Source organism: Megalops cyprinoides, chromosome 19 (genome assembly GCF_013368585.1).
Source record: "Megalops cyprinoides isolate fMegCyp1 chromosome 19, fMegCyp1.pri, whole genome shotgun sequence".
Classification (NCBI taxonomy): domain Eukaryota; kingdom Metazoa; phylum Chordata; class Actinopteri; order Elopiformes; family Megalopidae; genus Megalops; species Megalops cyprinoides.
In genome coordinates this window covers 9611420-9627018 of record NC_050601.1, presented here as the reverse complement: position 1 = coordinate 9627018, position 15599 = coordinate 9611420, and the positions used below count along the sequence as shown (strand labels likewise).

The 15599-nt window shown below is 40.4% G+C and overlaps 1 protein-coding gene and 1 long non-coding RNA gene across 2 annotated transcripts; both read right to left on the bottom strand.

The window, feature by feature from the left end:
- Positions 1–2458: 2458 nt before the first annotated feature.
- Positions 2459–4475, bottom strand: LOC118794862. Its single transcript, XR_005005772.1, has 3 exons — positions 4276–4475; positions 3273–3347; positions 2459–3007 (listed from the first exon to the last, which is right to left on the bottom strand). It is a non-coding gene; the product is annotated as an uncharacterized LOC118794862 (long non-coding RNA).
- Positions 4476–7022: 2547 nt separating this feature from the next.
- Positions 7023–8611, bottom strand: si:dkey-43p13.5 (paired mesoderm homeobox protein 2A). The gene is made up of 3 exons (XM_036552831.1): positions 8371–8611; positions 7655–7812; positions 7023–7331 (listed from the first exon to the last, which is right to left on the bottom strand). The coding sequence occupies exons 1-3, from the start codon at positions 8609–8611 to the stop codon at positions 7023–7025; spliced, it is 708 nt and encodes a 235-aa protein (XP_036408724.1).
- Between the last annotated feature and the right edge of the window lie 6988 nt (positions 8612–15599).

Below are 15599 nucleotides of genomic sequence, written 5' to 3'. Positions count from 1 at the left end.
TATGCCAGCTTCTTTGTGGGAGTGCCATGCAAAGGACAGAAACACAATTCTGTTATTTATTGTATTTTATTTTTCTTTACGTGTTTGCTGTCTGTCGAAATAAACCGTTCCAAAAACCATGAAAATACGCCTCAAAATCCTGATAACTATGGTCATTTTAGTCTGTTATATAAATGCTCGGAAGTAAATCTAGATCTGAAGGAGCACTTTCCATTAAAGAGGTAAATTAAAATTCTCATCATATTTCCATTTGAAGTATCAGTCTATGTCCTAAGAATTTTCGTCTGTGGGTAATCATATTAGCTATCCTGATTCATGTCTATTGATCAAGTAATCTCAGTGTAACTGTGTAATCTACAGAATTCTAAAATCCAAATCGTTGCGTATAATATTTCTGCCATGAGATTAAATAATTAAAATTACGTTACAAAGTGAAGGCTTTATTCATAACCCCTTTCGTGATTGTATAGGCAACTTACAAAACAAATAATCATAATAATAAAAAAAACATTAGGCCTAATGATAAAAATAACACTTAGGCCATAAGTAACTGAATAAAGTGGAGTGAAAAAAATATGAATTTATTCTGTATTATTCCATATGTTTGACCTTCAGTGAAGTGTCCTCCTTACAGCAAAGTTACACACATCGCTGGAAACCTATACCAAAACCACAGAGGCTATAGTCTTTCCAGATCGTCTTCATTGACTGACCGTCGAAGATCTTCTTCTCTGTCACTCAAGTAGAGAGCAGCAGGGGAATTAGTTTCCTTCATAACTCAATACTTAATTACAACATGCGCAGGTCTCAATGAGACTGAAGTAAACGAAATATAGTCAGGCTACCTGGATATCGCACCCGGGGAGACATTTAAAATCACAAAAAACCCCACACATTGACATTTGAGATTTGCGTGGGCGAAGGAAATTCTTTGTCAAAAACGCAAAAAAAAAAAAAAAAGGATGCAGTTGATGATTGACAAATTGATAGTTGTCCACCTGCCAAAATTACGAGTGAGGAAGTTTTATCAGCAGGTCAACTTTGCCAGGTGTATCTGCCGCAAACTGCTGTCTCGCGTGAAATCAAAATCAAATAACTTATCAAAATCATTTGGCCACCGTCGAAAGAACATGCCTCAATACGCATATTTTGTTTTACAAGGATACTAACAGGATTGAATTACTCTGTATGACATAGTGTGTCTAAACTACACGAAATACTCCTCAGTGACAAGTGACATCGTAAAACGTTAAAATGTATTTGAAGTTGATTTTAAAACCTGCATTGCGTCTGTGAGGGACAGTGCGCACTACATATTCAAGGCTTACAATTGCATCTTTCTAGGCTCGCTGCCAGAATCCAATTTACAATAAACATACTGAGTCGAGGAATGCAAAACGCTGACACAACAGATGAACTGCGCAGACAGAAATATAAAATATATTTCATAGAGAATATTTTAAAGCATTCAACAAGGTTGCAGAAAAGCTAATGTCAATTGAAGAAAAAAACTTTTTGAGTCAACCAACTCGCAAGATTTTGTAATGCTATCAGGATTTGTATCCCTTAACAAATCTGTGGAAACCGTTATATTCTGTTATAGGTTCTGATGCGGACTGTAAATCCGAACTGGACAAATAGAAACTATGCACTGACATTAGATTGATATTCGACTTTGACCATATTTATCCTGCTTTTTCTATTTCTAGCCTGTGTTCAGGGTCACAACCCCTGCCTAGAACAAAGTGTCTATGGGCAAATAGGATTCAGTTCCCCATGATCTATTTGTTGGGTTCAATTGTCGGGAATACACATTCAGGAAAAAACAATAAATAGTAGCAAAACAGGATGAGATTTACGGGGTTAAAAAGTATTAGTGATTTTAAAAACCCCAGGAAGGTTATCCCTGGTGCCCCTATTCCAAGACAGACTCCCCCTGCTTCTCCCAGTACAGCTCCTGCTCCCCCTGCTGAACTGTACTTAAATCCTGCCACCAGACCAGTGGCTACAGACACCGCTGCTGCCCTCACTGCTCCTAGAAGTGCCCCTGCTGTCGCTCCTGGTCCCAGTGCTGATGTCACACTCTGTATTATTGTCAATACTGCTTGTCCAGCTGCTGCTGCTCCCAAAGAGATTTTTCCCAGCCCTCTGTGCACCCGGGAACTCATGACAACTACTGTAAGTACAATCATAGATATAACTGTTGACATAAGAGCAATTTGTGTACCCACACCTAAGTACAGCCTTGTGTTTTTCCTTGAGATTTCAGTTGCTTGAAAATTATATATCATTTTTATGTGTACTAATGCTAGACCGGATAAAGAATAAAACAAACCAAAATGGAAAAGCAGAACAGAACATGAATATGGCCAAAGTAAAGTCCAAATAATTATATACATCACTGAAGAGAGTATTAATATTATCCAACCGAAACCTGCCATCCATGCGGCTGTCAACAATGCAATAAATACCACGGTAATGAGTGGGACCCAAACAATGCACCGACCTTCAGTCTGAGTAATTGTTTTGAGTAATCGCAGTGACATTTCATACAATGCAAGAATTACAAATATAAAACCCATAAGTCCCACCAGTAGTCCTGCAGCTCCTGCTGCTGAGATAGTTTTCTCTGTGGCGGCTCCCAGAGCAGCTCCAGTAGCTGTAACTCCCAGCAGTGCTACAGGGCCAGCTGCTGCCAGAGCTTTCCCCCTTGCTTCAGGTCCTTTCATCCTCAGCACTGTAGAAGCTGCTAATTGTCCAAAAGTTATTCCTGTCATTAGACATGCTACTGCTAAAAGGAGCCCTGTCAGAAACCCAACTGATCCAACTAAAGCCACTAGTGGTACATCTTCATTTTTTTCTGTTTCCGTTGTGTTTGCAATCAGTGGATGCGTTATTAAAGATTTCATTGCCCTCTCTACTGCTGATGTTGTGGTGCCCAGAGGATACCCTCCCGCTGCTCCCAGCACCAGTCCTAACCCTGCTGTTCCCAGGACCATCTTTATTCCTGTGGGGCAGAGACAAGATTGCCAGTGATGGAAAGAGTCTGTACTGCAGAAAAGAATGAAGTGATAAAACATGCGTATGTGTGTGTGGTTACTAGTCAACAATAAGTATTGAGTTGAGACTTTAAGACAGTCTTTCTTGCCGTAAAGCAAAGACCGTGGTAGAATGTGTATTGTTTCATTGTTTAAGGGTGCGTATCGGACTTCAACAGTTCTTGTAAAGGTGTTATTTGTCAAGTCTTTTTAATACAGAGAGCTATTACTCACTTCCTGCACAATTCCTGTCCACAGCTTGCTCTGCCATCTGTGTTTCTGTACCCTCCTCCCTCATATGGATTACAGCTACAGAAACAGGGTGAGAGAGAGAGAGAGAGAGAGAGAGAGAGAATGAGACAGGGAGAGAGAGAGAGAATGAGACAGGGAGGGACAGACATGAACTGAGCAACCTATTAGGAGCCATTCAGGATCTGTGGTGTCTCCGTATGTACCGGGGGAGCCTTTTGAAAGACTCTGCTCCTCCGTTTTGGCCCATTGAGATCCAGGGCTGAGGTGGAGAATGGCATTCTACTGTCAACCCAGAGCATGCCTGTCAATTAATAGAATATAAATAAAAAAATGTCAGAGCAATAAACTTCCTTCCAAGACAAGGAAACTAAACTACTGTATCAAGCATGAATCAGAACCTCAATGGATGTAGATCATGTGAGGGGATATGCTGTTCAGTGCTCGCCCACATCTGTCTTCTGCACAGAGGATTTAAAACACGATAGCTGCTCACAAACAGGGTGTATGTGTATCGTCACGTGATAGACAGGGCAGGAGTACATTTACTCATATTCCATGAAGAACTAGACAGTCAGGTTTGGTAATCTTACCTCTCAGAGTATACTAGTTTAAGTCATGTTTAAAGCACAAATATATCATTTAATTTCGTTTTCCCCTTTAAGCACCAGCTGAACTAGCATTTTTTATTTTTTTTTACTTTACTTCGAACAGCATCCATTAAATATTCCTCAAAACTGGAGATACACGGTACCCAAACAGCCTTCCATTTCAAAACCCTTCACCTGAAACCTAGCCACAACTGACATCTGATGAATTTTCAAACTTATACACTATATAATATGATATATGATATAGATTATATGATATTTAGGATCCCAATCATTTACAATGTCCATACTGTTGTTACTGTGAACGACAGTTAATGATTGTTCGTATACATTGATATTATGTGCCATAGATGTGGTAAAATATTCAGAGGTCTTACCGTGCTGTTGTCCTGCCATGGCTGACAGTTTGGGTCACAGTTCCTGTTTGTTGGTATATCTCTCCCTCCCTTACAATCCCTTAAAAGTCTCTGATAAAGATGAGGGTCAACCTGCAGATCTCTAATACTGAGGAAAGCCTGGGGCACACATCTGTCTTCCTGCACTTTTAAACAACAAGTCGTTTCATTGAGCCCAGAAGAAAATGCCTGCTGTCTTTACATCAACATACCATTCTCTTCATTGCTATCCTAATTTGAATGTGACTTGTCTGAAACAACACATATGTTGTTAAGCCTGTTGGATTGGTTTCCTTTTTGGCAAAGGTAACATTTCTTTCACATCTATCAACATTTATGGAAAACTTGAAACATATGAACTTCTGCAGGGTTCACTAAAGTATCCATACTCCATAGCCCTCTGTCACTAAGCTGTGACCTTCAGTGCCAAACCAGTGGAAGTAATGGCAGATTGCAAGCAGTGGCTCAGCTGTGCTCAAGTGTCCAACTCCAAAACTTCATTGCAACAGCTTGTGAGGCACCCAGGACACTACCCTGCCACTGAGTTACATGGCGAGCAGTGTGCATCACGCAGTACAGGTGCACCACACAACATGCGTGCCTATGACCTGAGGTAACACACTTTTGTATTATCTTCACCACAAGGGGGCGATCACAAATCATAAAATGTCAAATTAAAAAAATGGCAAAATTAGTGCCAGGTAGGATTTACTGGTAATATGAAATGCTGATACACTGGCACGCTGAGCGTGAAAATCATCAATTCAGAACAATGATCAACTTTAGGGAAGATAAAACAGCATTGAAAAATATATATTAAATATTGTTTAGAACAAGACATGAAATAAACATCTGTGCAAAAGACAAATTATGTGGACAAATACTGAGCAGAGTAACCCTCCACATGATTTACATCTACATCCATCAAGATTCTGATTCATGTATGATTGTTTAGTTTCCTGTTCCTGGATGTAAATGTATTGTTTCTTTGTCTCTTTTCAGCATCACAAATCCTATTCCACTGCTGACAGTCCTGCCTCTGCCCCACAGGGGTAAAGATGGTGTACCTGGCAGGGTTGGGACTCTTGCTGGGAGCAGCAGGAGGATAGCTTCTGGGCACCACTACATTAACAGTAGAGAAGGCAATGGAATTCATGATAAAATGTCTGATCACCAAACCAATCACAAACACAACAGGAGAAAAAAAATGTGAACAAAGAATAAATGGGGACTTTATATAAAAACAGATATCTGAGATACAGAGGGGTCAGCCCAGATTGCTGATTCAGAACTTAATAGGTAGCCAGTGAAGAGAGACTAACACTGAGGTTATGTGCTCAGATTGCCTTGTTCTGGATAAAATGTGAGCAGCTGCATTTTGAACCAATTGGAGAGCCTTCACGGGAGTTTTTGCACATTTTGACAGCATTACTTTACAACTATTACTATAGTCTAATCTCAGAGTAACAAAAGCATGAGCTATTTATTCTTTATTCTGTATGTTCTGATTTTTGCAATATTCCAAAAGTGATAAAAACAATTCTGGAAATATTTTATAGGCATTTTAAGCGAGAGGTCTGGGTCAATGGTCACACCTCAATCTTTGATGGTAGTACAAGAAGCCAGGGAGATGGCATTTAGACTGAAAATATGATCGAACCCTTTACATGTTACTGAGTTCCAGAGGGGGAAGGTGTGACATTTTTTTCTTTAAGACAGACTTCCATTTTAGAGAGTTTGTCAGGTTTGACTGATGTAAACAATTGAATGTCATGAGTAGAAGTTAATGCCATGTCTACTAATAAAATTGCCAAGAGGTAACATACAGTATACGGAGAGAAAATCAGAGGTCCAAGCATTGAGCCTTGTGGTTTTCAATATCTGACCCTTGAGTTATCACACCGGTAATGTTTTATTATTCAGTGATATGTTTCTGTCTACATTTAATGGCAACAGTTTCAGCAATAACATCACCAAGAACACATTGTGTCACATACACAAGATAAATATTTTGGAGTAATATACATTTTAGGCAAGGGTGAAAGAGAAATAGACAGAGGCAAGAGAGATGTCTGTGACATGGTGAAATCCATTAAAAACAGCACTGTACAGCTCAGAGATGGCCCAGGTGTATTTATCAAACAAGCAGTGGTATTTGTACAAATGATAATACATGAGTGGCAGAGAGGGAACTCGGGCTTCACTGCAAGTGCACTTTATATCATAATGGGAAACAGCTACTTAGTCTTTAATCCAGAACAAGGTCATTATTGAATGGAGAAATTAGATGAACTTGAAAATTTCAATGAAAAGTGTGGATTCAAAAGTACTGATAAGAAAACAGTGGAAAGAGTTGACACAATAACTGACAGTAGACAGATTTTATAGTCTATTGATTGGGAAACAGTAGATATCTCATTCACTGAAACAAAAAAGTATGCCACCCATACACACCAAAATCCTTTGAAAAGAAAAGAATTATAAAAATTTGGCAAAAATGTTTGGTCAGTGATTTTTTTTTCTTTTTTTTCACACCCATTTTCTAAACTGACAGACTCTTCATGGTGAGGAATTTTAAACATGCTGCCCTTGCACCTAACCATGCATGGGTTTAGGCTGGAAAGGAGGAGAAGTGACTGCCAACTGGGGTGTGTGGGAGAAGCTGTCAGTCACTGTCTGTGTCCACTTCAGGAGCTGGGGATGGCTGCCTCATGATTCCTGTCCACAGCTCACAGTGAGGCTGCACTGCAGGCATGGATCTCTGCTTCCTTTCTCCGCGCCTGGCCTCCTTCTACTTCCTTCTGGAAGGGTGTGGCTGGTAAGATGGGTGGCGCTGGGGGCTGGGTCCTTGGACAGGGGTAACATCCCTTCTCCTGCTTCCTGTCTCTGTGGCTGTATTCAGAGCTCTGTGGGTCCTGGGCGCTTTGGCCAGACACGACTACAATCTCCTCGCTGTCTTTTTCAGAGGACCTCTCCCCAGCCACGCCCTGCAGCTTCATCTGCCGACGCAACTTAGCTCTGCGGTTCTGAAACCACACCTAGAGAAACCAGCGTGGGTAGGGGAGGAAGGACTAGGAACTCTTACACTAATAACACTGGGCCAGTAGCAGACTAATAGTATAACTGCTAAAGGTGAAAAAGACCTTCAGAAAAAAATGTAACAGCATTGTCTGTAAATAGACGTACAGTATTTTCAAGTGCACATACCTAGCTTACATAATAAACATATTCATTATCACTTTTTCCATATATCAATCTGAATATTTAAATTGGAAAATATTCTATTGTTAAACATGCTGATTGTTATGTAATACTGCTGCTCCTGCTACTGCTACTACTGCTCACAATAGTAATGACATACCTGGACTCTGGCCTCGATGAGGTCGAGGCGGAGGGCCAGGGCCTCTCTCATGAAGATGTCAGGGTAGTGTGTGTTCTTGAAGGCCTTCTCCAGCTCCTCCAGCTGCCAGCTGCTATAGTTGGCACGTGCCCGCCTCTGTTTGACTGGCTGTACTTCCTCTGAAAGAATTATGTCAGCATCTGAAGACAAAGGCTGTAACTGCTCAGCACCGGATAGTTAGCATTAGCAAGTCCTATTAAATGCATAAGAATAAAAATAGGTATTAAAAAGTGTTTTCATTTTCAGTGTGCAGTCAATGTGAGGTCCAACAACTGTTTGGAATATAACAACTAGTGAAATCCCAAACTACTTGGATTTCAGTTAAAACTAATAGAAAATTGAAATGGAATGCAAAACAGAAGTGATTGGGATATGTTCATATCATTTTTCTGATTGCAACCTTATAAAGAGGAAACTAGTCACTAAAATTTGAGACATATATGAGCCTCCATATATAGCCTCCAAAAAAAAAAACTTTCTTTGGGACCTGCAGTCACTCTTACACACATACACACACACACACACACACACGATATGAAATGTGCAAAGGTTAAAACAGACAGATCCAACATCCTGCTGACTTTTGAAGCAATCTGAAAATGTACGCTAAATCTGGTTGTCCGCATGAACTGAATTTCTGAACCTAATCATGGGATATTCCAGAGTGCAGGGCTTACCTGTGCTCTCTGCAACGTTCACCATTCTGCCTGTGTGCATGGCCAGGAGCAGAGCCTGCTTTCCGGGCTCAGGCTGCAGGTAACCTCGCAGGATTTCATAGGTGAACAGGGGTCTGGGGACCAGGAGGCTGGGGAGGCGCTGGGAGCTCAGTCCCATGGGAAAAGCTGGGAAAAAACGCATCGGGGTGGAGTGGAAGACAGAGGGTGAGAGAGTCGAAACCAGTTGCCCTGGACTGAACATTTCTGGGCTACAGAGACGTCACCGTCTGTACAAATCCGCAGGATGAGGGAGTCAAATCCCCCACTTGAACAAAGTAAAAAAAAAAGCAGAAGACTCTACAGGTGGTGTTACTTCCAAAAGCCAGTCTTACTGAAGGAACAACTCTGGGAAAGCAAAAAAAGTTGTTTCCAAAAGCTCTGCTCTTCAACCACTGAGCAGAAAACCAAGAGGCAAAAATGTAGAAATTTCCCATAAAATAACTGTTAATCCATGTGGACAAAGATCCTGTGAGAGCTGAGATTTAAAGATGTGGAGTCCTTTGAGAAACAACAAAGATGGAACAGTTCAGATTGGTCTAAGCTCTGTTAGGAGCTCACATAGTTGTACTGGAGGTTGTCTCACCTGAGCCAGGTGTGAAGCAGTCAACTGTCAAGGTCCCTCCCTCATTCTGAGTCACATAGCTTAGAAGTGTGTACACACTGTAGAATGGGGAGGGGGATTCAAAACAACTTACCAACTGACAAGAAAAAAGGAGATGAAAGGACCTAGAGACCTAGATACAATTTCTGAGCAAATACATCGTGCTACTTAACCTGATACCCCCAAAGCACACACATAGTGATGGAAAAAAGAGGCTCCTTATTTTCACAGTTAGAGAAATAAAACAACCGTGCAATTTACTTTTATCATGAATTTTCATGTGATTCAGTGTCATGAATAATGTTGAAAATTGTGCTTGAATTTAATTTCATTTCATTGGTTTTCACTGTGTTTTTAAGAGAGAGGAAAAACTGGCCAAATAATGCATGGTGAGCTGAGGACACAGTTCAGTGATAATGGCATTGGGTCAGGGATCCTCTGCCTTTGAAAACACATCACTTTCTTTGCCAAGATCCTCCTTTTCTCCAGATGCGGAATGGAATCTCTCAGTCTTAGTTAACCAGTTTAAAAAAACATGATTCAATTAACTCAAGGTTCCCCTAATGAATTACATTCTCTTACTCTCTTATCACGCAATGTTAAAAAACCAAGGAATGACCTCAGAAAAGTGTATATGACTGCCACTGTGGCTTTGTCATGAAGGAATGCACATCCATAATATATCCAGATAAGCTGCTAGAATAAAGATAGCCTAAACGATGCCTGGTAATTGAATTCTAATGTAATCTCCTGTAATAAAATGTTATGCTTCTTTTCAATTACCAGGTGTATTGGTTAGAAACTTGTTTGGGATAAGCAGTTGAACTTACTGAGTTGACTGGATACAGGTGCACACAAAATCCTACAGGATGCACACAAAATCCTACACGACCATATCAATATCTATGAACCTCTACATCTTTACATGTCCACACACACATGCCCAACAGCTCCTACACCACCATATCTATATCCAAAAAACTCTTTACATCTCCATACAAACACACACACACACACACACTCTTCCTCCACATCTCCACACAAGGATGTCTGCTACAGGCCTGGTGATGAAGGACACGGGCAGCTCTGTCAGATGTGCGCTTCATGACTGGTGTCTGAGAGAGCAACGCAGGTGTGTCATTCAACTCACAGATACACCTCGCCCCATGACACGCCCAGCTGCTAATTGGATCAGACGGCGGCAAGAAAGCCCTGTTGTCACCGCTGTCACCGCTAATTGGCGGACTTCGCTTTCTTTGATCATTTCACATGAGGAGCAACGAGCTGGGCAGAGCCACGCTGTACATATATGCTGCGTGAATCACAGTCTGGTCAGGTCCCAACTGCGGCCGGCTGAGCTAAGTCACCGACTCCTTTCTCATCTTACACTTTCATCAACAGCTGCTCAAACACAAAGCACAGCAGTCATAGTCATCAACTGGATGATCTGGATGCTGTTAATTGATGAGTTGATCTAAAAAAAAAGATAAAAAAGGTTTATTGTTTATCTAGTCAAGAAGAATTTCTGATAGTAACAGTTGTGTTAATCACGTTGTTCAGAAAGCTGTACACCAACCAAAATTTGATTAAGTTGACAAGCTATGTTTACTTGGTTACTGAAATAATAGGGCTAGCATCTGTTTCACTTTATGCTAACAGTAATAGGTAACATTAGACTAAATGTTACAAAACATTTAAGAATCAAAGCAAAAATTGTTATAGCGGTGACTGAATGCACTGAAAATCATATCTGTATGCCTGGCACAGAACATACAACACAAAACCTGTTCTTGATTAGGGGTTTCTTCTGATTCTTACAAAGAAAAACTAAAACAGACCAGCCAGACTATCACAGATGTGCATTCTGTCATTGACAAATATTACTGTACAGAATTTCCACTAGTTACTCCTTGGAGGTATGTTACCATCATCCAGAAAGGGGCCAAGTATTTCTCTCGTAGCACCTGACAAATAATATCCTAATATCTGGGTGAACAGGTTCATGAAGGCAATATTTAATGACAAAGACATTCCAGTTAAAGTGGGACACTGGCATTTATAATCTCTGTCCTGTCACAGCGCCCCACAGCACTTGGTTTTACCTTTTCTATAGACAGAACAGATTAAGGGTGTCCCTATTTCAAGGAATGTTAAATACATTTTTTTGCACGGCAAAGTTGAATGCCATCTCCACTTTTCTCCTTTTGGAAAGATGTGGGGATTACTCTGGGATGTCAGAGCAAATCCCATAGTGTAGTGATCCTGCTAATCAGGGTGAGAAGGCAGCCCTGGTGATTCAGCCATCAGAGAGAAAGCCCGAGTACAAATGAGGGGCATGTGGATAATTGAGGAAGGCTTTAGAGGAACAATGGGATCTGTTCACACCTGCTCTAATCCAGACCCCCAGGTATCCTCAGCTTCATGGATCCCTTCCATAGATAGTCTTCCATAACAATCAGGGTGATATTTGGTGGGCTCACTAAAAATGAGAGAAAAGATGCATCCTTTCTTTGGATAGAAATTACCCCAGTTCCATTATGTGTATTAAGTTGAAATGGCCTTGGTTTATCTAGGATTTGAGCACTTGGAAAATAGAGGTGCTGACAGAGGCATGAGGTGGACACCTCTTTTTAAGGGGGAGCGATGCAGAGCGCTCAGCATTGTTGTGGTTCTGTGGAAAGTTACTGTAGGTGGGTCCTCAGTCACTCATGACAATAGGCTGATGGTGAGGTAACATTAGCATACAAGCCTGCTAGCAATACCAATTTCACATCATCCCCAAGTTTGGTGTCTTAAAAATGGGATAGTAAAAACAACAGGTACATTTTGACAACATTTCCGATGCAATCTTCCACCAGTTTTGGGCATTATTTTATTGTTGGCTTAACCCTTGGTGATGTCATCGGGGGTCTGCCCTCCACCTGGTGTGCACACTAAGCCCAAGTAAATATTAGTTTGACTGCCAAATTATTTTTCCCAAAATGGTAACATAACAGTAATGGAAGATTATAAAGAACCTTTCAAGAATTCCACATTTTTACACTTTCCAGTGTAGTGTGTGTGTGGGTAATACACTTCTGCTGATTTAAAACAAAGAAACTAGTCTTTATTTGAAATTAAATTTTGAAAAATAGGACTGACAAAGCTGTAACAAACGCACTGTAGAAATAAAAATAAACCATTTGTCACATACTTTCCCTTCATCACGTAACTTCAGGTTACCCAAATGCGTATCCATCTTTGTCAGTTTTGCCATTTTCTGCAGACCTCATTTAGTATCTCCAATGGCCTGGTGCCTCTGAACAATGGGCCTATGTCTCTGCACTCAGACAGACTACATGCTTGATTACCATCCATTTCTGGGACTGATCATACTGTAGGTAGGCTAATTGCTTTCAAAACTAGCAGTGAATGATGAATGCATTATAGTACTTCCTGAACCCACAGATTCAAACAGTGCAGACTTTTCTGAAAAGAAGACATGTTCAGAACACCCTGTTCAGCTGGTTCTCTGCCATCATAAAATAAAGCGAGCATAAAATGAAGCGATGTTTAGGTCATGGGGTTTGTTAATGTACTCAATGGTCTTGATTCATTTATTAAAGTAATGTATGTGGCCCTTGGAAAAAAATATAAAGTGTTTGTTGGAACATGGTAAGCATTTATACATTAACTTTGTGAAGGCCACTGACTTGGTTTGTCCAGATAAACACTTTCCCTGTGGTTCATGTTCAAGCACTTTTCCAGGAATTTTCTAATTAATTTTGAGCTCCAGCTAGACTTGTGCCATTGCATAGTACCATTCATTTTACCATTAATTATAGACCATTTTTCAGACAGCAGACCTAGGTTCCTTTAAAAAGCCTCAGTGTCACGCATCACTTGACCACTGTCTTGGCATAGTACATCTGAGTGCTTTTGAAGCAGCACCGCTGTAACTAATGCTGCCACAGATACTGGCTGAATGTGTCAGCACAGGACCCTCAGTTAGAGAAACTGCATACAACGCACAGCGACATCAATGCACATCCATTATAGTGACACTTTAGCAGCTAAAACATAGAGCCTGCCAAAAACCCCCTAGTTAAGATGAATTGTTATCATTAGTCACAATGTCATAGGAAAATGACATGTCATGTAATTTGTAGCCTCAGATGACAGGACACTGATACAACCTAAGTGCTGGCAGACATAAGGGTCCCCTTCACCATTACTTCACAGCTGACAGTGACTGAACAGAGTATGCAGGGATCAGAGTCTTTAGTGTCTCAATCTTAAGTGTCTCTTCATTATCTTTAATGGAAACCCCCCTTTTAAAAATCAGCTATCAGAAAATTCACACTCTCATGTGACTGAACTGCATGTGACCACCTGGCTATGCTCTAACAACAGTTTGTCTGCTGTCGAGGTGGAAGGCATATAAATTTGTAAGTGAGATGTCATTTCAGGATTCTAATTAATTCCACTTCCAGTTGGGAAAAATAGAAAAATGGGCAGTGTCAAAATAGGACTTTTCTAATTGTCTGCTTTATCGTGTGAACACTGGGCAAAGAAAAGAAAAAATACTTGCGCATTTTTGGCAGGGCCACACCCCCCTTCCTTCAGCGCCTATGTCTTACCTGGATCTGCCCATCAGTCAGCAGTGCTGATTGGTTTAGCTTTGGTTCACCGGCAGCAAGCTAAACCCGAGAGCTTGGGCCGGTCTCCACGTCAAACTCCTCAGAATCCGCTGGCCACAGCCCAAGAGAAATCACACTTTAGACTTCAAAGTGAGCAAAAAGGGCGGCGAAAGGCAGTTTACATTTCTTTACGCTAGCCAAGCGCAACTCATGCGTGGAGGAAGAGGATCTGAGGGGGACGCTGCTGCTGTGAATGAGTGTCTCTGAGGAAGAGACAAAGCAGGTGTGAGTGGGCAGGCAGCGGCCTGCATCCCTGCCCCTCCTACAGGCGTGAGACACAAACACTTCCCACGTTTTCACAACTAGCTAAGAGCACGGTCAGACTAATTCATTATAGGTGCTGTCATTACACATCACTTTTGTACAGTGTGATATTTTAAGACAACTCTGTGCTCTGTCTACTTAATGCTGCTAAAATGTACATTTACTGAGTATTGGTATATATATTGCCACATCTCAAAAAAATATGAATTACATCTTAATACAAAATACCAATTGTATTTACATTACTTAAAGAATTTTAAAGTTTAAAAATGTACATTACTCATTTGTATGCTGTTTGAAGTGTCACATTTCAAAAATGCAAAGTAATTTAGATAGAAAACAAGAGAAGGAGGTCATTATTATCAGAAAATGAAAATATATTTTTTTCAACGTGTCCTTAAGTATTCAATACATACATACTCGTACAAATTACACAAATGAAAGCAATGCTTCCATCATTCAACACACTCACAAAATCAGTCTAAGTTTACTTGTATACGTTTACAAGCACAGCATGTTTTAAAGCATCTTCTGTGTTTTAAATAATAAGGTCAAGAGTCAAGAAAGTCAACAAAGTGGCGTCACACTTATTTCCACTAAAATTGCTCTACTGGAAACAAAAGCAGAGGAGATTATCATGCCAAATTGAGAAACACATTCATGAAACCTGCATTAATCCTGTTAGTCCTGACATTTTAAAAGGATTCAGCTGAACAGATTAGTGGACGTGACAAGACTTCATCGGAGGAAGGACCTGTCGTCATTATCAGTTTTCCTGTGTCTTTCAGCAGAAGCGGATGACAGCACCTCCAGTACCCTCAGATGATATTATTCCAGTGTAAAAACAACACAAAGGTTTCTCTCTTCTCCCCTTACTGAAAACTGATCTGAGGTGACACGATTTCAGCACTGGGGGGAAAAAAAAATCATAGCTCGCCCATATGCCCCCTTTTAAAGTAACCATTTTTATTTTTGCTATAAAACAATTATGAATGTAGGTGATTGGACGTAGGTGAAAGTGACACATGCCTGCTCTTGCTCTGTGGTCCTGAAAACCCAACCCTCCTTCCACTCCAGAAAGAGGTGCTTTGAGGTGGAGACTTAAATTATTGTCGTATACACATACTGGCAACAGATAACATACATGTAAGCGTATGTACCACACTTCTGTCAAAAAGGTCATTAACATAGCTGTGAGAGTCCTGATACAGCTTAATACACAAGGTGTGCAGTTCTTTCAATATATTTTCTCAAAAATGGCATGCGCATGACAATGTATTGAAAAGGTTTAAGGTGAGCGCACATCCTGTGAGTCAATATACTAAGTAGAATATTTGATCATATGTTGCATTCAGCATATACCAGATTCAGAGGTTCTATTATTGGGCAAAAAATCAAAGACACTTCAAACTTTCTTTACAAACTTTTTTTTAATATGGGGTTTGCCACACCAATATTTATTATGCGAAAAAAAAGCTATTTCTAAGGGACAGAAATATTACAACAAGACATGAGAGTTTTATATCTACCATCAGTTGCTCTATGTGTTTTAACATGGAATTAGAATCCATTTTAGCTGAATTCTTAATTTAATGTAACAATGACATTCTTAAAAAGAAAAAAAGGTAAAAGTAAGCACCCAAAAG